The 24,372-nt window shown below is 52.1% G+C and overlaps 4 protein-coding genes across 14 annotated transcripts in view; 2 read left to right on the forward strand and 2 right to left on the reverse strand.

Annotated features, from left to right (window-relative positions):
- LOC122387542 (unconventional myosin-XIX-like) overlaps positions 1–1,847 on the reverse strand; it is a 38,171-nt gene extending 36,324 nt beyond the window's left edge. Inside the window, exon 1 of the mRNA XM_043377834.1 lies at positions 1,615–1,847. The gene's annotated coding sequence lies outside the window, so the exon portion shown is untranslated. The remainder of the gene's footprint in view (positions 1–1,614) is intronic.
- Positions 1,557–4,385, forward strand: LOC122387546 (NADH dehydrogenase [ubiquinone] 1 alpha subcomplex assembly factor 3-like). 8 transcript variants are annotated; one of them, XM_043377845.1, is made up of 5 exons: positions 2,015–2,049; positions 2,323–2,583; positions 2,881–3,025; positions 3,350–3,515; positions 3,655–4,385. In XM_043377845.1, the coding sequence occupies exons 2-5, from the start codon at positions 2,525–2,527 to the stop codon at positions 3,882–3,884; spliced, it is 600 nt and encodes a 199-aa protein (XP_043233780.1). In that variant the 5' UTR covers positions 2,015–2,049; positions 2,323–2,524; the 3' UTR covers positions 3,885–4,385. The 8 variants fall into 8 exon arrangements, with proteins under 8 accessions (XP_043233778.1, XP_043233779.1, XP_043233780.1 ...); XM_043377842.1 differs by lacking the exon at positions 2,323–2,583 and adding an exon at positions 2,636–2,698 and having other exon boundaries at positions 2,026–2,049; XM_043377848.1 differs by having other exon boundaries at positions 2,029–2,049; positions 2,332–2,583.
- Positions 4,371–14,850, reverse strand: LOC122387545 (muskelin-like). 3 transcript variants are annotated; one of them, XM_043377839.1, is made up of 15 exons: positions 14,740–14,850; positions 13,467–13,540; positions 12,870–12,939; positions 12,451–12,593; positions 11,391–11,589; positions 10,361–10,660; positions 9,734–9,868; positions 8,870–8,983; positions 8,496–8,662; positions 8,015–8,186; positions 7,469–7,669; positions 6,847–6,926; positions 6,569–6,680; positions 6,089–6,228; positions 4,371–5,709 (listed from the first exon to the last, which is right to left on the reverse strand). In XM_043377839.1, exons 2-15 carry the CDS (start codon positions 13,535–13,537, stop codon positions 5,436–5,438), a joined length of 2,178 nt encoding a protein of 725 aa, XP_043233774.1. In that variant the 5' UTR covers positions 13,538–13,540; positions 14,740–14,850; the 3' UTR covers positions 4,371–5,435. The 3 variants fall into 3 exon arrangements, with proteins under 3 accessions (XP_043233774.1, XP_043233775.1, XP_043233776.1); XM_043377840.1 differs by having other exon boundaries at positions 14,800–14,849; XM_043377841.1 differs by lacking the exons at positions 13,467–13,540; positions 14,740–14,850 and adding an exon at positions 13,296–13,370.
- A 179-nt stretch (positions 14,851–15,029) lies between these two features.
- On the forward strand, positions 15,030–24,219 carry LOC122387544 (pre-rRNA-processing protein TSR1 homolog). 2 transcript variants are annotated; one of them, XM_043377836.1, is made up of 14 exons: positions 15,030–15,266; positions 16,770–16,885; positions 17,178–17,448; positions 17,729–17,945; positions 18,188–18,397; positions 18,733–18,954; positions 19,396–19,561; positions 19,727–19,948; positions 20,348–20,565; positions 20,783–21,043; positions 21,223–21,333; positions 21,864–21,976; positions 22,140–22,234; positions 23,283–24,219. In XM_043377836.1, the coding sequence occupies exons 2-14, from the start codon at positions 16,789–16,791 to the stop codon at positions 23,483–23,485; spliced, it is 2,406 nt and encodes an 801-aa protein (XP_043233771.1). In that variant the 5' UTR covers positions 15,030–15,266; positions 16,770–16,788; the 3' UTR covers positions 23,486–24,219. The 2 variants fall into 2 exon arrangements, with proteins under 2 accessions (XP_043233771.1, XP_043233772.1); XM_043377837.1 differs by lacking the exon at positions 15,030–15,266 and adding an exon at positions 16,317–16,508.
- The last annotated feature ends 153 nt before the right edge of the window (positions 24,220–24,372 follow it).

A 24,372-nucleotide genomic window follows, 5' to 3' on the forward strand; every position in this document is an offset into this window, starting at 1 on the left:
CGACTTTCTCCGATGGAGGAGAGAAGCTGGACGCTGGCTGCCAGGCTGCTGGGGAGGGCGCTGGGTCTGCCATCAGGGGACCCCCTGCGCGCGACCGCCGAGGCCTCGGCACCGGCGCGCCTGCCTTCGGTCCGAGGCTGGAGATTGCGAGGCCGCCAGGCCTGGGCGAGAGCGAGAATCCCACCGTGGCAACAGACGGCTGGCGTCACCTTCCGGTTGGACGTGTGCCCGATCCGGGCTGGGGCCACGGCGGCGGAAAGGGAAAGCGCGGCTACGCTGCACCTCGCGTTCCTGCCCCTGTGTGCTGTCCGGCTTTGGACGGACGGATCTGTGGAGGGCGGAGTCTTCAGGCGCTGGGCGGGAGCCGTGCTGGTCTGGCTGGACGAAGAGGTCGAGGAACTGCGGGTCCCGGCCGGAGAGATGTGCTATAGCTACCGCGCGGAGATGGTGGCGCTGGTGACCGGTCCGGAGACCGTACTCGAAAGAGACAGAGACCAGGACCTGCGGTCCGTACCTATCTGCTAACCGTGCGGTAGTGCTGGTGTAGTGCAACATTTTTGGATGGCTAGCTCCATTTCACGATTAAATAGCTGGTACGTTTCAGTGCTTGCAGGTGGCGTGACGAACAATGTATCTGTTGGCCACTTCTGCGGCCGCTGCCATTTTCCACTCGAAGGCGGGCGCGCTGTTTGGCTGGGCCGGCAGGATGTTCCCATTATGTGTCGACGACAAAGCGAGTATATTCATGTTCTTTTAATGCACAGAAGTCTGTTGTATATCTGAAGTTTTTTTTAGGTTGACGATGGCGAAGGGCAGATTCATCTTCTCTCTTTCATTTGTGTTGCCACTTTAGCGTTCATGTTTGTCATAAGTGTCCTGGTCCGGTTTGGTTGTCATCTTTATTCGTGATGTATTTTATTTTACGAACATGCTGGTGATCAATGCAATACACTTTTGATTAATAATACTGCTTTAGCTCTGATCCTTTGTGGTATGTCTTGATTGTACTAACTGCGATGTTACTGCGATAGTGATTTTTCCTCACCAAAATATGCAGGCAACAAATGTAAATGCTGCCAAAAGTTTGTCATTGCGTGATGTATCTAAAAGACATCAACTTTCTGAACGTGGTCGTGTACTACGCAACCGGAAACTCAATAGGACGTGGAATGCTGTGAAGCAAAACTACAGAAGTGAGGCTGGCCACGCCAAAATCAAGTGAGATATGTCTAGCCTTTCTTCAGCCGCCAAGGCTTCGACAGACTATCCGCGGGTTCGGTGTCTCGAACTACGAAGATTCAACGTCGTCCGGCCAATCCTGGTTAAGGTCAGCGGGGACTTAGCTGTGGTTATGGAACAGGATTGGCCGTCCGAGAGACTCCGAACCTGGGGTATGTTGCAGCACAGCTATGTCGACCGAGTGTCGTCGCAGGCTGCCCCACTCGACGAGAAAAAGTAAAACCGTCCCGTCCTAGGCTGACTAGGCTTAGCTAGTTGGCAGCACAGTCGCGCCGGCAGGGGGCAGTGCCACAACCAGCCGACTGATATTTTCGTGTGACGTCAGAACCGGTGCCTCCCTGCCTCAGCCCAAGCCTCGCTTTGACTTCAACTTACCGTGCGATGAATATCAGAATCAACCACACTTTTAAGGTGATAAAACAAGCTCAAACATCTACATTAGAATTCGCTGAGATAATCACATCTCAGTATAAGCCTGTGTAATAAAAATCAACTAAAACCAACGCCTTTCACATAAATTGAGACAAGAACGAAACTTCGTTTCTGAAAAATGCCTGAGGCGAAAATCCTTATATCCCCGCGTTCGATGTCTTTCGGACCACGAAGATTCTACACCGTCCGGCCAATCCCGTTCAAGATCAGTGGGGGCTCGACTGCAGTTATGGAACGTGATTGGCTAAACGGCGTAGAATCTTCATCGTCCGAAAGACATCAAACGCGGGGTATGACTCGTACGCGTCATTAACGTATAGAAAAGTAGAGGTAGGCGTGTAGTAAATTGTTATACCTGCCATGGACCTTGCCTGCCATGTTATATCAATATTGTCAAATATTAATTAAAATATTTCAACTCCTTTGATTTGTTCCTAGCCTTTTGAATGTCAAATGCAGCGATACTTCCAGTGTGTAAACGAATTACTGATAAAATGTCAAACTACTTAGGTGCATGGCATGTAATTCGTTGCAGGTTTTTAATTTTTAATCCTCATTTTTTCATTATCCTCATTCTTTCATCTTGCTTCCATCACCTTGGAAGCTTGGTGGGAGTTCATTTCGTTCATTTGGTTCAACACTTCATTTCAGAGTGAATAGAATTCTATTTTTCGTCAAATTTCCACCAAAGTTGGACAGAGGAAGCGCGCCTGGCACACTGCTCCACTGTCCTAAATTGAAATCGTCTTGCAAATATTGCCTTCTCTGAATGATTCACTCTCATTGCTGTTACATAATTCTGGCCAAGGCCCCTAAAGATTGTCTTGTTTTTTGTGATAACTGATTTTCAGTTATGATGCTGAATAGATGGAAATTGTTTTCCTCATGCTTCTATGGTGCAGCAAAACAAAGGTAATTTTGATGTTTATGGGAGTATTTGGTTGTGACTTTTTTCTGTTTGCAGTTTTAGTGTGAATATATTTTACTCAATGTTGAGAACCCCGAGACTCTGCTCACCTGACAATAGGTAATCTTATGACATTAAGTTGAGCACAATATTCAAGGGTCTAAATCAGTTATTGAATATACCTATAGTTATTGATGATAAGGTGACAGTTACCTAGTCCTGTTCGCTGTGCTCAACTTTGATTTGTGTGAAGATGGCCAATTGTGCTTTATAGTGAGTGTTAATTGATATTTTCTCTGTAGTGTTTGCAGCTCAGTGAAGACAAGAGGTCTTTCTGTGACACCTCAGAGGCTTGAGTACTCAGAGCACAATGAAGACCAGAAGACCACAGTCACATTCCTCAACAGGGAGATGGGAGACATGATCAGTGTGGATGGAATCAGCCAGGTACCTAAATACCATCCCTGATCTCTGAATGGACTGTTAGTAAAATGTGGCATTTGCTCAGGCAAAGAGATGTAGCTATCATATGATATCAAGGCCTACTTCTAGTTTCTCTGAGCTAAGCATGGTTTCACTTCCTATCTGGCTCTTATCTGAGCTAACTCAATTGCTGAGTCAGCTGATGTGATGCCTTGTCTTCTAACTGAACTGACCTTTCACCAGGACATAGGCTCAAATTGATGAAATGAAAATCCTATCTAAGCATTTACTTTGAAAAGGCTGAGATGGTTTGACCACCAGTTATCACTGTTCTCCTACCTCTCACAGTATGGATTTCACCTGAACTCTGGTGTGGTGGTGCTGGGGCCGATGGCCGTCTTCCCGCGCACGGTGCTCGGTTGGAACGTACCCTCGGCACCGCACATCACGCCCGCCTCGCTGGCGCTGTTCGCCATCCTGGAGCCGCGTCTGGACTGCCTCGTCATCGGCACAGGTCAGCAGCTGGAGCCTCGCTCCACCGGGCCCAGCGGGCGTGGGGTCCCGACGTCTGTTACGATATTATTAGAAAGAACATCTGCCATCACTGTTGACGGGTTACCGGTTGCGTTACCAACCCCGGCCGTTTTTCACAGGCGACCGCGGCACCACTGTCAGCAAAGAGGTGATCGCCTTCCTGCGTCAGAAGAAGATCTCGTTCGAGATCCTGCCGACGGAGCAGGCGGCGGCCACGTTCAACTTTATGAACCTGGAGCGGCGCTGCGTGGCCGGCGCGCTCATCCCGCCCGTCGACGTGCGGCTGGTGGATCGCGACTACGAGCAGCACCAGAAAAGCCAGCGGCAGGCGCTGCTCGAGGAGCCCTAGTGGCGCCGGCCGGCTGGAGTGCAGTAATAGCGAGTGATAGTGCCGCGGTGGTGACATTGTGTGGCCCTGGAGCGGTATGTAATGAGACGGCCGGGGGATGCCTGATAGCCGTAACAGCGATGGCGCCCCAGAGAACTCTTTAGCCGTGGACAAAGCGCGGAACGCCGAGTGTGCCAAGTCACAACGGCCTGCCGACAACTCCGTAATGTCTGTTCAAGGACATTTGTGTACTTTTCGGTCTAATGTTACATGACTCATGAGCATTACTGACCTCAGAATATGTTCTGTGACATGAGTCAAATGTGTTGCCATTTATCATGGGTGTGCCGCTAGTTCACAACTAGGCGCCTGGTCGGAAGGCTTTATTTATATGCCTATTGCCTACGAGTATAAACGTGTACCCAGGTTTGCAGTGTGGTGTGCGTATAATTTTGCTCATCGTTTCGATCGCTCCTAGTCTGTCGAATACCCAGTAAGACAGCATGCTTATGAACATTGCAATTCGATGTATTTCGGCACGTTCGATAGAAACATTCCGCTCACACGCAGGACACAGTCTCCTGAGACCAGTGGCTCAAGCGACAAAAACGGTCGCGACTCCAGACTGACTAGTCTCGCACAAACATTCGAGTCGCCCTTTCACAAACCATGAGCGAATAACTCGAAAACGAATCACTTTTAAAGCATCGCAGCCAGCTGCAGACATTCGCCATGCCAGACGTGCCAGCTGCCAGACATTTGAAAAATGAGATTACTGGGCGGAAGAAGTACGGTGCTCCGGAGATAGCATCAGTTATGGTTTATGAAGGTTACTGATGCGAGACAATTTGTCGACGGAGCGCACGTCTAGCCCAGTGCATTGTGGCTCGGTCGAATGACCGTAAAGCTCTCTTTTTATCACCGAGAATATTCGATAGACAATTCATACCGTTCAGTCGGGCTGCAGCTGACACATGACTCACGCACAACGCGCAGGGTTTTACTCGACATTCAGTCCGCTTAATCATACAACCTGCGTCACCGGCAGGAGGCGGTAAACGTGTCGCTGTCTGGCAATCTCGGGGCAGGCCCGCGTCCGTGTCACTTAAAACACCACAAATGTCTCAACGGTAAGACCAGATAGCCGAAACTGCGAGGCACCGGTCGTAGTACTACATCTCCACGAGGCAGTACATATTTACTGGAAGGACAAGGCCGTTGCGAGTTCAACTCTCGCTAAGCTGACTCAATGGTCAATTGAAGTCGACCTCGAACACTCCACCCAGACGGCGACGTCATTCTTGCTTCATCCGTGAGCATATGTAACACCCCGTGGAAGTATGGCTCGAACAACCGAAACATCTCGCACGTATAGTCCGAACAGTCAATGTAACCGTGCAATCCTTCTCAGCGCTCGTTCAGTCACACCGCCAGGTATCAAACAGTTGGGCCTCGCACTCCCAGCGCTCGAGCAGAGGTCCAAGCCAGGCGATCGCAGTGCTCCCGGATCGGAGCAGCCGCCCGTTAGGTCGTTTGTGCCGCTCGGTCCGACAGATGTCTGTACGGTGGCGCTCACTTATCCAGTCGGATCAAGTCGGTCAGGTTGGAGCGCGGCTGCGCCATCTCGGCCGGAAAGAACACGGTCAGCTGGTCGAAGAGCCGCGAGCGGGCGGCGCGGCGCGGCTCCGGGTCGGCCGGGTCGGCGGCCGGCGGCGCGAACAGCCGGCCGGCAAGCAGCTGAAACTGGCGCTCCTGCTCGGCATCCGCGTGGTCGACGGCGGCGGCCACCTCCGTCTGCAGGTACTGCAGCGCGGCCACCGGGTCCGACGGCACCAGCTCCTCGAACCTGACCGGGCGGCAACAACACGGTCAGTATTGGGGCAGGCACCAGCAGCTCCTCGAACCTGGCAGGGCGGCAACACGGTCAGTATTGGCGCAGACACCAGCTCCTCGAACCTGACAAAGCGGAAACAGCACGTCAAAGAGGGCCAGGTCATGGCCAGCTTAGGCGAAACAGCACACCTCCAGGAAGAGCCAGGGCTAGTTGAGGCGCAACCCAGTAGGTACGGTCAGGGCCAGGCCATGCACCAGGTTAATAAATAGGTTACCTTTCTGCGAAATTCGCACACAATTCTACGAACAGAATGAAGGAATTCTATTGATCGCCCGATACATTCGCTCACAATCCGTTCCAGCCCATCGGACAGGCGACTGTGGCGACCTACCTTTGTTTCCTGAGCAGCAGCCTGCACTGCCGCAGGACTTCCGAACAGGTAGGTCGGGTGAGCTTCAGACGCCAGAAATCGTCCAGACGCATCTTTGGGTTGCCCTTGCGGCCTGGGTTGCCACCAAACAGGTAGAATATCTATAAAGGGACAGACATATACGACGTTAACGCCAAATAGGACAACCCATTTGACATCACAGACGTCAGATGGACACACGCCGGCGGCGGTGGACACACGACTCACGTCGCTGATGAAGTTCCGTAAACACTCGTTACTCCGTTGGCACGCACAATGAACGCATTCTCGTTTGATAACATTTTATAATGACGAACACGTTATTTTTGGAAGTTCTGCGAAAATCACGAGCGAATACCTCCCAGCTAGCTGCACAGTGCACACTATGACCCCGATGAGAAATACTGACCATGTTCGGACTAGGTATTTCGTGGCAGTGTGACTATCGGCTGAACTACGCACCTTTCGTATGTGGTCAAACACCAGCTGGTGTGCGAACCGCGGGCACGGCTCCACCAGCGGTTTGGAGTCGTCCGATCCGCTCGGCTCAGCACGGTTCCGGTAGATGCACGACCTGACGGTGCATTATATGTAGGACAGACCGTGAACGGGACGTAACAATCGCTGAATAAAAAAAATCAAAGAGCACTGTGCCAGCCACAACAGGGAGCATGGTTGGCGGAATGCGCAGACCCGGTAGCTCGGGGATGAAAATCAAACCAGGTGCTACCAGTACTCACCACCTATTCTGTTTGATGTCATACACCCAGAACGAGTTCTTCAGGTTATCCTCCTTCTTTTCTTTGTCTTTGCTCAGCCCCTGAAATGATAACAGGAGCTAGTAAAAATGATAACATCTGACCATTTATCGTGGATCATAGACCTCTGTACACCTCAACGTACAGAGGTGACTCATGGATATTCATCAAACACTCACCTGTTAGTCTCTGTTCCACATGTTTTACTTACAGTAAAAAGATGCAAGTGTATCAGAAGTACTACCGTGACGCATGAAACAGCGTTGGAAATCCACGTGAAATACAGTGTACTGTGTAACGCACCGTCCTGACGGAACCCGTTCCCTTTCCTTGTCCACTATCTCTCCAAACCACCGAGAGGAAGTGTATCTCGGCCTCCCTTCCCTTCAGTCCCCCCTCTCACACCCACCGAGAGGACGTGTATCTCGACCTTCCTCTCCGTCCCCCCTCTCGCACCCACCGAGAGGACGTGTATCTCGACCTTCCTCTCCGTCCCCCCTCTCGCACCCACCGAGAGGACGTGTATCTCGGCCTCCCTCCCCTTCAGTCTCCCCCTCTCGCACCCACCGAGATGACGTGTATCTCGCCCCCCTCTCGTACCCACCGAGAGGACGTGAATCTCGGCCTGCTGGACGTCGATGGTGGCGCGCTGCGTGGTGCCCGCCGCCGGCACGTCCACGCTGCCGTCGCCGCGCGTGCCGTCCGATATCATCGTCAGCTCGTCTGTATCGGGCGAGTAGGTGAAAAAGTCGTTCAGGTACTCCTTGCTCCGCTGGCCAGCGAGGATGTACAACTTACGACTCTTCTGCGGGGCGGACAGGCACACGGCGGGGTCAGACTTGGTGTGGGCGACCGGACTAGACTAGCAGACCGGGCGGGTGGTGACTGAACCTCAGAGGCTTGATGTTTCAAATGATTTGCGATACATAACTGTTATAACTACAGTGTAAGTGAGTGAACCTCCTGTTGCTTCCAAAACAACACCAGGTTTGTTATGCCACTACATACCTTAACCTGACCATGACAAAGGCAAACATACCTAATACAAAACATACAGAAGCATGTCCTGCGTGTGTTGAGGGGCAGATAAAACATACAGATTACAGAAGCGTGCCTGCCGTGGGCCGAGGGGCAGACGCGACACACCCACCTGGTCGAAGAGCATGCAGTGGGAGACCCGGGAGCGGATCGTGCCCGGTCCCGGGTGGTACGAGTCGGCACGCAGGCGGGTCCACGTGCTGGTCGCCACGTGGTACGCGTACAGGCCCGAAAACACCGGGTCCACTGAGCTCAACGTACCCGTCCGATCATCCAGCGAGCTCCTGAGAATGGCATCACATCAGAGTTCAGGGGAGGGACGGGACACGGTGACCGACCAGTGAACTCCCGGAGACGTCTCAAGCACTTAGTGCCAACATCAGCTTCATTAAAAGCTATCTCTAGGTGTAAATATGTAATCATTGAAAAGGTTCCATGGCTTTCCATATGCATACTGTACCGCACCTTTGAAACAGAATCGAATCTCTGTTATAAGTTCTCTTGACGCAACACGTGAATTAGCGCTGATGACAGGCGACACCCAGGCAAATGGAGTCCCTTAAAATAAGAAACAAGCGGCTGAACGAACTCACGGCGCGGTACAGGTCAGCTCGCGGCCGCCGAACACGTAGAGCGTGCGGCTCACGGGGTCCAGGCACATCTGGTGGTCGAAGATGAGCGCCGGCCCGCCCATACTGGCCGTGTCGTCTGTGATGAGGGTCCACCGGCCACACGGGATGTCGTACATGTAAAAATCGCCCTGCAGACGGAGCCAGGCCGGAACGTCAGCTACTATACGCTAAGACAGCAAAGGCATTGATTTTGGATATCCTACATTCAATAAAAATACATCGAATGATAAGTAAAGCCTTGACTTCAGAGAACTTCATGCAGATCGATGACCATGTTGAAAACCATAGGCGCCCGATAAGGGCCCACTAAAGGTACACCATCGGCCTCTGCGTACCTTGAGGTTTTCGGGGATGCGTTGCGCTGAGTCGACGTAACGTCCGAGCGTGAACAGCTGCTGTCGCTCCACGTCCAGACACATCTTGTGGCAGCTGCGAGCTGTGGGACCGCCCTGGAATCACATCCGCACGGCTCCACTCAGTTACAGGGTTCTCCACTGCGACGGGCGAGCTTATAGAGGACACGGTGGTGACGCCTCTCAGATACGGGATTTCTACCGCGATCGGAGGACTCTGGGAGACCTGGGCCCTGTTCATGAAGTCTGCGGTCGCTGCGGCCGGCCGCAGGTTCTAAGCCCCGCCCATTTTTGAAACGTCATCACTCACTCGGCCGCAGCAGCGTTCCATGAACAGCGTCTGCTGCCGAAATAGTTTCCGACAATTGTTTACAGCTGACGCACACCCGGCTACATAATTTGTTTACAAAATCGTCTCCATGACAACACGGCTTGCGCCTATTTGACTTCAGTGCGCCAAGTTCACTGCAATTAGTTTTCTTGCGGCTCGGCGGTTGCTGGATTGCGGCCGCAGCGACCGCCGGGGTTCATGAACAGGGCCCTGGCACGGAATACGGCTCGGATGTAGCGAAGGCGGTGATAAGTCGTACTGTTCTCGGCCTGGGCGACCACCAGCCTGAAAATAACGGCCTGTATGCGTTCTGCACACTGTATGACGTATACCGTGTATAAACGATGACTACCCAGCAGGTCTGGAGACCGGCGATGGGCACCGACCTCTGACCCACGCCCACTGACCTCTGTTGACCTCTGACCTCCACCCACTGACCTTGGCCCACTGACCTCTGACCTTGGCCCACTGACCTCTGACCCTGGCCCACTGACCTCTGACCCTGACCCACTGACCTCTGTCGAGGTGTCGGCCGACAGCCTGGTCCACTGTCCCTGTCGGATATAGAAGGCCCACAGGTCGGACAGGTCCTGCGTGCCGTCCCAGCCGCCGAACAGGTACATCACCTCGTGGGTCGGGTCGAAACACATCTGAAACGAGGCCACGTCAGTCTATCGGTGGTCGCTGCGACAGAGAATAGAGCGCCGCAGTTCCCATCCGAGGGAGATGAGAGATGAGCACGACATACACAGCACGATGAGGAGGCAGATGCATTCGGCACACACAATGTCAACTCATTGCGGAGCTCCTGTAATAAAAGCAAAAAGATATGAGCCAGTAGGTTGGTGCTCTGACGTGGTGTCCGCCGCGCATGCCGGGTCGCCCGGCGACAACTGTCCCCCCTTCCCCTCCCCACTGACCTGGTGCCCCCTTCCCCTCTCCCCACTGACCTGGTGCCCCCTTCCCCTCTCCCCACTGACCTGGTGCCCCCGCGGTCGCTCGGTGCCCACTCCAGCCCCTTCTGCCCCTGTTCTCCCCCCCCCCCCTCCACTGACCTGGTGTCCGCCGCGCATGCCGGGCCGCTCGGCGCCCACCCCGTCCCCCCCACACTGAGCTGGTGTCCCCCTCCCCCCCCCACTGACCTGGTGTCCGCCGCGCATGCCGGGCCGCTCGGCGCCCGGCTCCGGCACGATGGGCCGCCACTCTGGCCGGTACTCGTGCTGGTTGATGTACTCGCTGAAGAGGCCGCTCTCCTGCGCGCGCTGGACGGCCTCCTCGGTGGCGGCAAAGTCTCCGCGCTCCACCAGCGACTCGAACAGCTCCGTCAGCAGCGGCGCCTCCAGCTGGACGCGCGTGCGCTTCTGCAGCGAGCTGAACGCCTCGCCGTAGTTGTGCTGCCGGAAGTGCTTCAGACACAGCCGGATCGCCTCCTTTTCCCGGTACTGCCGCGGGGGAGGGGGGTGGGTGAGGCCGTCAGCTGACGAGGGACGTGCGACGCCGGGATGGGACGGAAGCCCTGGTGGCGCAGTCGGTTAAGGCGTCGACCCGCGGTGCGGGCGGTGCCGGGTTCGGGTTCGATTCCCGGTTCCGCCCGTTCCGCGGGCGTCGTCCCCGGCTGTGTCACCAGGTGTGGGGTAGGCTCCCACTTCAGCCGTAGCCTGGGGGGTGGGGGAACATGGGCTAGGAGGAGGAGGAGCCCTCCTGTAAATGGGCATACATGAGCCCGTTGGAGGGAGCCCTGAATAAAAATAAAAAAATAAAATAAAAAAAGGGCAGTTAACGAAGGGCATTTACCAGATTAGCACGTCAAACTCACAACTGTAAGATATGACGCCCCGTGATTTAAGTGAAAATAATTATTGATGAAAATGAATGCACTTATAACTTAAACGACCATTATTCGCGCAGAAATGTTGCGCATATCTTATGTTAAAAGTGCGGGACATAAAATCACATCAAGCAACTACAACGTAGTGATCAACTATACCAGTTACCACAGCAGGAAATAAATTGAAAACCCTATGAAACTCATGAACGCAGCTGCTATTTGACATAAAAAAACACCTCGCACTTTTAACAAAGTATTTTCCCGAGCAGGTCAGCACTATCCGAATACAGTGACCTCTCCACGGAACACAGCGACACTTCAGTGCTGTATCTTCCTCGACTTACGGCGTTGAACCAGTTCATGTGGGGCAGCACGGTGTCGTGGTCGTCGACGCCCCACAGCTCGACGTACCAGATGCTGTAGTTGAAGCTGGGCCCCCACGAGTGCAGCGGCACCACCTTGATGTACTGGCAGGGGAACGGGTTGTTCTCCAGCTTGTAGCGCAGGTAGAACGTCTCCGGCTGGTTGTCATTCTTCAAACCGCTGTGTCAACCAAAAAGGCACTATGAGCCTAACAGCTGTTTTCGTCTGGTAAAGCTTATCAGCCATCTCTAGCCATACGTCTAGCATCCTAGTAGGTATGCAAGGACCTACCAAACGGGACACGGACACAGCGACCAGGTTCTTATAATATCAAGAAGCAGCAGGGCAAAACGCTTGATGTTTGGATTTTCCCATGCTTTTGTTACACCAGCGACACTAACAAAATGAAGTGTTTGTGCCACCATCTCCAAAACTGCGGATCAGGAGGTAACTGACCGATGTTATTCCAGCCCTGCTCCCCCCCCCCCCCAGACACTAACGTCCAGGGTATATTAACACGCCGGCCGACTCGGGTTGGTAGCGGTAAACGGAGCCGACAGTGAAATCCGAGCCGACAGCGCAGGAGCAAAGCAATATCAGCCGCCACGATCAGTGGCGGCGGAGGGGAGGAGAGGGGGAGCGGGTGACGGGAGAAGGGGCAGGTGCAGTAGGGAGGGGTACCGAAAGCTGAGACCACACGCGAGCGAGACGACGCACGGCGGTAAGACAAGGACGACTAACGGAACCGCTGGTCAAAAGGATGAGACTGAAATGTCAATTCGATGACGTTGAATGTAAATTAAATGTTCGAAAGAAGATATTTAAATATCTGAAAAATAATGTCACATGCAATAACATAATGCTGTCTGAAAAAGGTAAAATAACGATATGCATGAAAGAGGCAGCGAAAGTGTACATCATGCGGCATCCTCCATGCCTAGAATTGCTCGAACAAAGAAGTAACAAAAAGTAACACCTTCCGCCTCCTCCTACATTCCAGCAAAAGTGGATGTGTGAAAGCGATTTAGTAATGTCACCCACCTGTCCAGAAGCTCAATCAGATTGTCTTCGCAGAGACCACCGTACACTTTGAACTTTTTCAGATTACACACATGCGTCTTTTCGTACTTTCCAAACGTAATGGTTCTTACAATGGCCGGCTGTTTTAGCTTCAGGGTGATGTACTGTAAATAAACGAAAAGTAATCAGGCACAGCCGCCTAACCAATGCAAACGAACAATTATGTGATATAGCTGATTATAAACAGCACCAAGGACATGAGTAAATAACGGACTGCTATCGCTAGTCTTCCGTACCTCTTCGTACACATTCCTCATACATCATACATTAGTACCTTTAGATAGGTACCTGACATGCATGATGTAAATATGTAAGACAATTTGAAATGGGGAAATCAGTGGACCGCAGTCACTGCAGTGCAAACAATGACAGGATCATACCTGAGGTGGGTTGTTGTTTTCTGATGACCATCTTGAAGCCTGGTCGTTTGGCTTGTCCTCAGCAATATTCCTGAAGAACAGAGTTAACATGCTAATTATAAACACACATGTACTCAGAACTACTGAATGAGTGCAGAATGAAGTTAAATGAAGAAATTGTCGAGTACATGCCCTACAGGACATCGTGCCTCTTTCCCCTATTACATGAAGATGAGAACATAATCCAAAATAAACTTTTGTTACATGTAGAAAGAAATGTGGCTGAAAAATCAAATCCTGAGTAAGCTATGACATTCACTTTTCCAAGCAGTCACTGTAAACAGTTGATATCTTGTTAATGCTTAGGATGCTGACAAGTATATCTGTTATCACCATTGTTAAACAGGCTAATATTGCCACACTACTGCTATCATGCAAGCAACTAACATTTCAGTAATCTATAATAACGTGTAGTAGGTATACAAAACTAAGCAAATGTGGCTGAATGCATCAGGAAATGTTGATTTAAAAATCAAATCCTGAGTAAGCTATGTCATTTAGCTTTCCAAACCCAGTTGACACAACACCAGTAGACTAGAAGGATGAACAGCACTTTACTTTGGCAAATAACTCCCAGAAAAGCTTGAGTAATCATGGATGGAGTATGTGAGCTTCACAGTTTGATCCATTTCCTGGAAAAAAGGAAACACAGTGTAAAATCAGCAGTACCTATTGATCGCTACAAAGTTGGCACCTGGCACAACAAACCTGAAACCACATCATATCATTTCAGTGCAGACAGACAAAAAGTCAGTGAAAATATGGCATCTGCCAAGCTGTCAATAGCTCCTTCTTCAGCAGCTGCATGTATGGTGTTCAGTTATGGAATCGGAGCCCTTGGGTGACTGCAGATATTGACACCAATCTGATACACATGCATAGTCTAGCATTATTTGACCACAGAACTTGTAACCCTTTGCCATAAAAATTTGTTTATCTCAAGTGTTGGGTAGATGTTAGGTACCTATAGGAAAAGGTGTTAGTGTGTGTTCACCCAAACAACAAGACAAGGCAAATTTCAACAAGTTCTTAATCTCAGAAGTCAGATCACAGATGTGAGCCCCAGCCTCCACTAGCTCTTGCTTAGGTGCATAGTTGGAACTTTGTGCTGGATTGGGGATGCCCAAACTCTACCTATTCCAAACTGGCTTAGCTTTGAAGCCATAACAGACAGCACTAGCAGAGGTCAAGTTATCTGCTATGGCGGCAGTAACATTTGTTGCGCCAAGACACTCTTGGCTCAGCAGAGTCTACCTATGCTCAGGTGTGTGCTGACATTCATTCATCCATTCATTTGTTTATTGACCATGGGTATGTATTGGGGGGGGAGAGCCACAGACATGGTATTTAAAAATGATGAAAGGCAATACAGGATAAAACACAAGCAAATATTGCACATGCAATTCAAGACCCAGCTCTTAGCTTGCCAAGTGACAGGTGTGCACCCCATTCCTGAACCAATTCATCCAATTCAACAAAATCTGGAACTAATTTCCTGTTCCTTAGCCTCTATGCATTCAGGAACCTACATAGGTTCTTGGTAGGAATACCATGACACCAGAAAATGGCAACTTTTCCAAGCTTGCGAATTGCAACGCGCATCAGTAGAGTACCTAGGTACCTGCACGAGCAGCAACTGTCACACATTTCAAAAGCCATATGTACCATAAGGCATGAACTTTAAGGAATTAAATAATAAACTATTGCATCACAAGCACTTAGCATACTCGCGCAGTGCAAACTGCAAAGTGCCCGTTAGGCGTCGAGGCCGCCCGTATGGCGTATACGCGCTTCACCATTGATATTGATTGAAAATTGAAATAAACTTTACCTCAGCTTCTTTTTCCTTAAGTTTTGCAGTCGGTTTTCTCAAATTCCTGTGTTTTCAGACCTATAGAAACTGCAGCCACAGCTTGATTTGTTTTCCGTTTTTCCAAGGTGTTTTCTCAGTGTTTTACAATCAAGTTCTTTCCTTTGATATTTCGATTATTTGTGAAGTTATTACTGTAAATGACGTCATTTTCAACAAAATAAAATGGTTTGACTAAATTCAGACAGTGATTTCCCGCAAATTAATGCAAATATTAAACTGTAAATACATCAGCACAAGTTAATCACTTTTTAATGTAGTGGATAATGAAAAACATAAAACTATCGAAATAAAAAGTATAAAACGCTTAAGCCTTACAACATGTAACCTTACAATTTATTACACTTCTTGCGCAGGCAAGACAATATGCTGTATGCTGCAAGCGCCAACCACGTGTTACACAAATTTCTTGTGTTTCCCATGTTGATTCGTGTGCTTGTTTGTGTGGGAGCTTACAAGCGCTGCGTATATATTTAATGATTTTCAGAGTAAGTATTTTCATTTTTCCCTATATCATTCTGCATTTTTTCTGTAGCGGCTGTGCCATATTCCGTGTCAGCTGCAAAACAGAACCTTAGGTAGGTACTCTTGATTTGTCTTTCACAAATTCAATGATACCTACATTTGTGTTTTGTGTCAATGGCTGTTAATATTTTACCATATTGGTTGCATGCATAGAATTTGTGTACATCATCACCTGTAGAACCAGTTAATTGGCTTGAGGTTGATGATTTGAGGTTGATATTAATAATAAGAATTGAGGTTCTGTGGAGTTCAAACCTTGACCTATACTTATGAGAATGATTGAGATAGGCTTGAACTGGAGGCCAAGCTACACTATGCGTTGTCTGAGTGCTGTTCACGGGCACCTGCGGTAACTGCGGTAGCTGCGGTAGATCGCAGGCTGTAAGTCCCGCCCACTTGTGCGCACGTCATCACGCGTTCGTCTGAGGCGGCCGTGTCAATTTTCCGCCCAAGTTACACGAATGTGCAACTGCCGCGCCACTTTGCATGACAAATGGTTTCTGCGGCCGCTGCGGTCGGATCGTTTCGACCGCAGGAGACGCAGGCGACCGCAGCCGTATGACGTCACACCACCCGCCCCATCCCCACTTTCTGTGACGTCATTACCCGGCTGACCGCCGAGCCGCAGCTACCGCAGGTGCCCGTGAACAGCACTCTGCATGCAATATTTGCGGATTTGCATTTTTTTGTGTAATATCGTTCTAGAAAAAAAGTTAAAAACCATTAACTTTTACATTAGTTATATTCAAAAGTTACTGAATCTCTTTTATGAACTAAAATTTAGGGTACAAAACACCACAAAAACATAATATCCTTCCTTTTTCTAGAACGAGCACTGAGCAGAGTGTCAGTGGTTTTAATATGAATCAATAATCATGATATGTTTTGCTAATTGTTTGTAATACTGTTAAATTTTGCCTGCCAAGATTTGCAATACTCAGATAGCCTGGGAATCTAAGAATGAAATGTGTGAAATAAGATAAGTGATAATGAATTCATGACTAATCTTACTTCACACATTTCATTTTGACTATGACTATATGACTATAGTATAATGATGACTGTAATAATGTATAGAGAATGACTATATTGTAATCTCTTTACATGAGTTCCCTTCTTCATACCTCATACTTGGTTACTCAAGGTCTGCTCAGTTGTTTTGTTATACTGAAAGACATGTTTTGTTGGAATATTGCTTACAACTGGTGAGTGGTGATCAGTAAATGTGGTGAATAAATGTGCAAAAGTGGTATCTTGTGTAATGCATATGAGTACCTGGGTAGGTAGGTACATCTAGCATCTTGGACCTGGTTCCTAACCAATCTTAATCAATGGAAAGTGTAGCAACTGGCAAGGAATGAATATCAATCTAACCATTGGTAGGGAATCTGAGAATATGTCTAGATCATAACTGATGCTGTTTGCTAGAAGTAAGCTGATTAAACATTAAATTCAATTATTTACAGGTAATTTAAAACTTGAAAAATGCATTCTCATAGAGCATCAAATTTGAAACAGCAAAATAAACAACATAAGACTGGGAGACATAAGAGCAACAGGTCTCTAGACAACATCAGCAAGGGTAAGTTATGTCTGGTTTGCTTTCACATTATCATATACATTTTAGTGCATCCTACCCATAGTGTTGCTGTCATAATATCAGCAACATTCTTTTTTCATTGAAAATGAACTGATCCTGCATAAGTCACTTCATTTATATTATCTTTCCTCTATTTTTGTGGTGGTATATATGACACACTTTGTCTCAAGAAGAATCCTTACCTCACTTGAAGATTGAACTGATATGTAATGAACCCTGGACCACATGCCGAACAGCTGACACTGATATGGTGTGACGCGACGCTGACTCACAGGCAAGGTTCAGCTGAAGGCGCTCACCCGGCGGAAGCAGCACGAGCAGAAGCGCCATGAGCGCCGGCTGCTGGCGCGCCAGCTGCGCGACAACAAGCGCCAGGAGGCGCTGCAGCGCGCCCGGTGGCGCGGCACGGCCGACACGCCGCCGCTGCTGGTGGCCGTGGTGGCGCTGCACCAGGCGGCCGCCGCCCAGTCGGCGCTCCGCCTGCTGACGGCCGCCGACCCCGACGTCACCGTCACCCGCTCCGAACAGGGCGTCACCCACATCAGGTCAGCGAGCGACAATCTGGGGGACTGGCTGGGAAGAGGTACATCTCTGTTGCGATCCTCTGGCTCTGAAACACCACTGCCAGGTGTTACCATCAGTTTTGTTATTAGTGTTATTTATACATATACGGTCACTGTTCAGTTGCAGTGCAGAGCTGTAGGTGTCTCATACATTGTATTTTTATGGTGATGGTGCGAGTCTCTCAGTCTCTGTCACACGTTTCTTGTCCGTGGCGAGTGGCCTGCTCTCCGCCCTGACCGGTCCCTGGCCCGCCGTCGGCAGTGTGCCGCGCCTGAAGAAGCGCGTGGCGCTGCTCTGCCCGCCCGCCGGAGACCTGTACGCCGTGCTGGACGCGGCCAAGGTGGCCGACGCGGTGCTCTTCCTGCTCGCTCCTGATGGCGCTGACGAGGCCGGCACGCGGCTCTTGTCGGCTGTGTTCGCACACGGCGTCTCCTCGTGCGCGCAGGCCGTGCTCGGGCTGAGCGAGGCCACGCCAAAGGTCAGCGGCGGGGTAGTTTAGGGACAGCTAGGAATGGTGACTTACTGCAGCCCCTGTCAAATGAAAACGCCGTTAGCTGCTCTGTCAGCCCTCGCCGTCCTGGAATGAACTTGTTCCTAAGTTTTAAGACGTTCAGTTTGCAACTGTTCTTGCGACTGTTTTTCATGATCCATTATGGTGTTTGTGCCTCACGTGATCATGAAGCCCGCTGTGTGAATGACGCCGTCCGTAATCTTCGCCAGCGTCAGAGCGAGGCCAAGAAGGCGATCCAGAAGCAGCTGGAGCGGTGGTTCGCCGGCCGCGACTGTCGGCTGCAGGCCCTGTCGGCGCCGTCGGACGCGGCCGCGCTGCTGCACCACCTGAGCAGCGGCCGACTGCGGCCGGTCACCTTCCGCGAGCGGCGGCCCCACCTGCTGGCCGAGCGGCTCGAGTTCACGCCGGACCCGCAGCAGGTCAGTGTGTGTGTGTGGGGGGGGGGGGGGGTGGAGGTGCACTCCGGACCCGCAGCGGTTCAATGGGGAGGGGGGGGGGGACACTGAGGACCCTCAGCCGGCCAGTGGGGAGAGATAGGGCATCCGATCCCGCAGCAGGTCAGTTGGGATTACACTACAATCTGAACAGATCAGGAGATTATGAGTTCCTTAGCATCTCCTATTGAATTCCGTCTGTTCTTCTAGATCATTCCTCTGGAAGTTGAACCATAGTAACTGATGTCCGTTTCAGCGAGATTAGGCTTTGTTGCGTCCTCGCGGACTGCGCGTTACCAACCAGTGTGCTCTCTGCGCAGGCTGGCTACGGCACGCTGTCGGTGTCTGGCTACCTGCGGGGCCGGCGGCCGCTCTCCGCCAGCCGGTTGGTGCACGTCAGCGGCTGGGGTGACTTCCAGATGTCGGAGATCACGGCGCCCAGCGACCCGCACCCGCTGACGGTGCGGCGACGGCCCGACGCCGATCAGGCTATGACCGAGGCCGGCGAGACGGTGCTGAGCCGCGCCGACCCCGCCACACAGGTCAGTTACAGACGCCGGCACCCAGGTCAGTCGCAGACCACAGACCAGACCAGACCCGCCTCATAGGTCAGTTACAGTGTACAGATCAAACCAAATCTCGCCACACAGGTCAGTTACAGTCTACAGACCAGACCATTTGCTTCATTACACAGGTCAGTCACAGCCTGCAGACCTGCCTCACAGGTCAGTTGGAGACCTTGCCAGACTAGACCATTTTAAAGACCGGGGAGCTGATGGTACTGTGCCGTTTTGACCTCGCCACTCATGGCAGCTACACCCGACCACCTCCGTGCTTCACTACCTGTCCAAGCGCTCCACTGTCCGCACTTGAACATCCTTATCCACCCTGGCCTTACTACCACCCCTCCCTTTATTTGCCCTCACCGCAGCCCGCATCTTACCCACCTGACCGCACCTGCGCCCGTCCGTTGCCGCCGCCAGGAGTCGCTGCAATCTGAGAACGTGCCCGATGACGACATGGATGGCGACGATCCGTGGCCGGAGGATGACGCGCTCAGGGACGCCGAGACACTGAACAAGGTGGCGCGCAAGAAGCGCGTGCCCAAGGGCATGTCCGAGTATCAGGCGGCCTGGATCATCGACAGCGGTCAGTGCGACTCCCCTTCTCATAGGGTAGCGGGTGTGTCAGTCGCCTACGAGCATTGAGTGGACAGGCTCCGGTCCTACGAAACTATTTTGCCCCCGCTCCACAGACGGTGAGGAAGTGCGCGCCAGTGATATGACCTGTCCTTCCTCTTCCCCCGCTCCACAGACGGCGAGGAAGTGGGCGCCTCCGACTCCGACGACGGTATGTCGTGTGACGAGGAGGGCGGCGAGGCGGGCCCGGCGGCCGCCGACGAGCCGGCCTCCGACGGAGAGGAGACGGGAGACGCGGCCGAGACGGCCACCGTGTCCGAGGCGCCCGTCGACGACGACAAGTACGACCGCGACATGGACATGGACGAGGAGGAGGCCACGCTCAAACGCATCAAAGGTCAGTCACACACACCGACAATCTAACAATGACAGTCAACGAGAACAAGTTGGTACCAAATGTGTGATGGGCCCCACTACACACCAACCGCGGAGGAATCACTAAATGATGTATGTTATCTACCTACTAAGCGGTGTGGGGCCAGCTGCATGTAACGGTGTCTGACAGTGTGTGCCAGTATCCTAACGGTATATGTCAGTATAACGGCGATTTGGGGCATCATGCGGCATTGTTTGGCAGCATCTGGCGATATCTGATGATGTCTGTTGTTGTCTGACAGCATCCGAAGTTGCTTGTGAATTAACCTGACAGTGCCTGCTTAATTAGCTGGCGGTGTCTTGTCTGGTGTTATATACCGCTGTTTGTTAGTGTCTGACTGGTGCCATCGTTTTGCGACAGAGGCGCGTGAAGACGAGATGTTCCCGGACGAGATTGACACGCCCAAAGAGGTGCCGGCCCGGGTGCGGTTCCAGAAGTACCGCGGCCTGGCGTCGTTCCGCGGCTCGTCCTGGGACCCCAAGGAGAATCTGCCGGCAGAGTACGCCCGCTGCTTCCAGTTCGCCAACTTTGAGCGCACGCGGCGCCAGGCACTCAAAGAGGAGACCGATGGTGCCCAGGTGAGATGACAGCGGGGGCAGAGGGACAGACTGACGGAGGACGGAAATGGGTGAGTGTGTATCGGGATGGTGCCGAGACTGATTAGCCGCGGCGGTGCAGGTCAGATGTCAACTCTGAATTCCGGGCGCTCAAAAATCTCATCATCAGGCAACGTCATTGGTCGACGTCTCTCGACTTGCTTGACCCGATCTGACGTGACTCCTCTCCCAATTACAGCCGGGCCAGTACGTCACTGTGAAGCTGGTGTCGGTGCCGTCGCACCTGTGGCTCAGCCGGGACCCGGCGGCGCCGCTAGTGCTGTTCGGACTGCTGGCGCACGAGCAGAAGATGTCGGTGATCAACTGCGTGCTGCAGCGCCACTCGGCCGGTCACCAGCGGCCCATCAGAGCCAAGGAGAGGCTCATCTTCCACGTGGGCTTCCGGCGGTTCGGCGCGGCGCCCATCTTCAGCCAGCACACCAACGGAGACAAACACAAGGTAGCGCCGAGTTTAAAACTACGGCGTCTGGGCTATACATAGACTATTGACTTGTTGTATCTACTATCTATGAGCGTCTTATAAGAAATATCTGTTGCTGATGTCACCCTCCCCTCCCCCCCCCCGCTGTTCGTAGCACGCTGTCTGACCCCCTCGTCTGGTCTCGTGGTGTGCCGCAGATGGAGCGGTTCTTCCGCGCCGACCAGGCCGTGGTGGCCACGTTCTTTGCCCCCATCACCTACGGACCGGCGCCGGTGCTGGTGCTGCATGAGGACAGGGAAGGAAACCAGGTACGGGACCGGGGACAGGGACGAGAACCAGGTACGGGACCGGGGAATTAGGGACTGTAAACCAGGTACGGAGGGGAAGGGACAGGGGCGGGAACCAGGTACGGGACGAAGGGATGAGGACGGGAACCGGGTACGGAGGGAGGGGACAGGGGCGGGAACCGGGCACGGGACGGAGGTACAGGGGTGGACACCAGGTACGAAATAGAGGACAGAGACGGGAACCAGGTACGGGATGAAGGAACATGGATCAGGTACGAAATGGAAGGACGGACATGAAAGCCAGGCATGGACCGGATGGTCACATTGACGAAAAAACATAAACAAAATGAGCTGGTTAACCCACACCGATTTAAGGACATGAAGCCAGGCCTCTGAGGGGTCGCGCAAACTATATTTAGCTTTGATGATTGTGTGGGGTTGACTGCAGCTCTGTGCCTGCTGTTCGGTTGTCGGAGAGCTTGTTCGGAGTGTCCCCCTTCCGACCGCGCGACCTCTCCACTGACCAGCTGTGTTCTGGCGGGCACCGACAGGACCTGGTGGCCACCGGTTCGATCCTCTCCGTCAACCCGGACCGGATCGTCACCAAGCGCGTGGTGCTCAGCGGACACCCGTTCAAGATCAACAAACGCTCGGCGGTGGCCAGGTAACGAACGGCCGAGGGCGAGACGGAGGCGTTACACTAGGGGCTTGACTTGTGTTGGTTCACAGCCACATAAAGTAGGAAGCTCAATGATGAACACGCCATAGTCATAGTGGAACATGGAGACGACTGCATGTTTTGACCAGGCCACGTGTTTCGTTTGCAGGTATATGTTCTTCAACCGTGAGGATATATTGTGGTTCAAGCCCATCGAACTGAAGACCAAGTACGGCCGGAGAGGAAACATCAAGGAGCCTCTGGGTAAGCACTCTACAGTCTGAAAACCATTAACACGCGCAGTGGAAGGGTTGCGAGTACTACGCCCAGTGGAAGGGGGGGGCGGATGTCGCCCCCCCCCCCCTAAGATCTCAGCTCCCACTGGAGCTAGAAAGACGAAATTTGGAGGGTAGGTGGGGGCTATGGGGAACTCTGTTGTGTGTGAATTTCATGACCCTAGGTCAATATCTTCAAGGTCAAATGAGGTCAAATGTGGTCAAATCTGCCATATGAGCGACTTTTTTGCGTTTACACGCCGATAACTCAAAAAGTTACCGGCCGATTTTCTTTTTTCTTTCACTATACGAAAGGACAAACATTTGTTAGTATGTATGGTGAATTTCTAGATAATCCAGCAATAATTATGGCAGGTAGAAGCCTGCTAAGAGTAAGATGTCGCCGGCTGAAGCGGGATCGGCGGACGCGGGAAACGCGGCAATCACAAATTTTGTGTTTACACACTCATAACTCAAGTTGTTACCGGCCGATTTTCAAAATTCTTTGATCATATGATTGCCTGTACATTTCTCAATCTTCTCACCGACTTTGACGCGAATCTAACTTAACCAGCGGTAAGGAGCGCGATGTAAAGACGGAACTGTCCCGCCCCGGCACAGTCTACAATTCAGGCGGCGCGTAACGGCTAGCGCCGGCCGCCGCGCCGCCGCGCCGCCGCGGCGGCAGGATGTTTGACTTTACACCGCTATTACTAGAAAAGTTGTGAACCGATTTTCTTATTTCTTGCACGAGAAGATCCGCAATTCAATTCTGGACAGGTAGCCGAAGTTTCACATTAATATTATGTTTGCGGCGCGAGTTATTGGCGAAAAACAGGAGGGGTGGGCGAAATCCGCCCCCCCCCCCCTTCCACTGCGCGTGTTAACCGTACCGGTCCGAGTGCTTTTTTTTCTTCTTTTTTCACCATTGCTATTTGCTGGTTTAGTAGAATCTTCCCCGGTCCCTCCTTACTTGGCGCTCCCATGGCGTTACGATGAGCTCGGCCTGCGTCTGACGCGCCACCTCGCTCCGTCAGGTACACACGGACACATGAAGGTGGTGTTCAACGGGCCCATCAACTCGCAGGACACGATCCTGCTGAACCTCTACAAGCGCGTCTTCCCCAAGTGGACGTACGACCCGCACGTGGCGGCACCGGCGGCGCTGTACCGGCCGGGTGGCGAGACTGGCGCGCTGCCGGCGCTACCTGAGGGAGATGAGGACGAGGATATGGAGTGACCTGGGCAGTGTGGGGTCATTGGTGACCGGAGCAATGCTGCCGCCTCTCCCTGAGGGAGCGGAGGACACGGAGTAATTACTGCGACAATGTGCCGTTACCAGTGACGGCAGTGAGGTGTGGCGCGCGGTGAACACTGAACATAACACCTGGTGACTCAGCCTGACGCCCTCCTTCAGCTGAATGAAACCGTGGTGCTGCGCGCCGCAGGACAGTCGTTATGTGGCACAGGAAAGGACTCGTGTCACGAGACAAATATGTCGGTATTTAACATCAAGAACTATGATGACGTGCCTTCAACGCTATGTGGCTGTTACGCCAGTTTTATCACCAGCCTGTGGGCGTGGCAGGTCAGCTCATTGACATGTCACCCGACTATGAAGTTTGATGTGTTGCTCACCTAGTTGTTCCGTGCCCTAGCGAGTTGTTGTCCAATGTGTAACGCCACTCGCATCACAATGGTACTGCCGATGCAGCTGATGTGGCGTCCCCACTCAGTATACGCGCAAGCCGACGCTGACGTCTGTACAACTTGACCGTACCCGACGGAGTCTGCCACATAATGTACGGAGGCCGTTTGATCAGGTCGGTCATATGAAACCTCATCTAGTTGCGCGTCTGAGTGTGTACCATGGCAGGGTTTGCTGGGCTGCTGTGTACTTGAACAGGTGGGGCGGGCTCTATTGTTGAACATATGTACGTGGAGCGGATGTTGAAATATATGCCCCGTACCGACTATTCCGTACAGGATTCCCGAACAGTGGTTGGGAGGGACGGTGAGAGACAGGGTGACGAAATTAAGTGATATTTTGGTTTTAGGGGTGCCCGCTTAGATGACAGAAGAACAGCTTCGTGAAATCATCGTCATTCAGGTGCCACCAACTACAAA

Source organism: Amphibalanus amphitrite, unplaced genomic scaffold, assembly GCF_019059575.1.
Source record: "Amphibalanus amphitrite isolate SeventyFive unplaced genomic scaffold, NRLGWU_Aamphi_draft 000289F_arrow, whole genome shotgun sequence".
Lineage (NCBI taxonomy): Eukaryota > Metazoa > Arthropoda > Thecostraca > Balanomorpha > Balanidae > Amphibalanus > Amphibalanus amphitrite.

What these genes read in the sequence shown, in the direction of transcription:
- LOC122387545 (XM_043377839.1), bottom strand. Translation starts at nt 13,537, where the DNA reads ATGGATCAAACTGTGAAGCTCACATACTCCATCCATGATTACTCAAGC. An exon ending in TCTGGGAGTTATTTGCCAAA is followed by an intron (nt 12,940 to 13,466) that starts GTAAAGTGCTGT and finishes TCTGTTCTTCAG; the next exon opens with GAATATTGCTGAGGACAAGC. An exon ending in CGGCCGACACCTCGACAGAG is followed by an intron (nt 8,984 to 9,733) that starts GTCAGTGGGTCA and finishes ATGTGATTCCAG; the next exon opens with GGCGGTCCCACAGCTCGCAG.
- LOC122387544 (XM_043377836.1), top strand. Translation starts at nt 16,789, where the DNA reads ATGCATTCTCATAGAGCATCAAATTTGAAACAGCAAAATAAACAACAT. An exon ending in TCTAGACAACATCAGCAAGG is followed by an intron (nt 16,886 to 17,177) that starts GTAAGTTATGTC and finishes GCTGACTCACAG; the next exon opens with GCAAGGTTCAGCTGAAGGCG. An exon ending in CAGGGCGTCACCCACATCAG is followed by an intron (nt 17,449 to 17,728) that starts GTCAGCGAGCGA and finishes CGCCGTCGGCAG; the next exon opens with TGTGCCGCGCCTGAAGAAGC.
- LOC122387546 (XM_043377844.1), top strand. Translation starts at nt 2,525, where the DNA reads ATGATGCTGAATAGATGGAAATTGTTTTCCTCATGCTTCTATGGTGCA. An exon ending in TATGGTGCAGCAAAACAAAG is followed by an intron (nt 2,584 to 2,880) that starts GTAATTTTGATG and finishes TTTTCTCTGTAG; the next exon opens with TGTTTGCAGCTCAGTGAAGA. An exon ending in GTGTGGATGGAATCAGCCAG is followed by an intron (nt 3,026 to 3,349) that starts GTACCTAAATAC and finishes TACCTCTCACAG; the next exon opens with TATGGATTTCACCTGAACTC.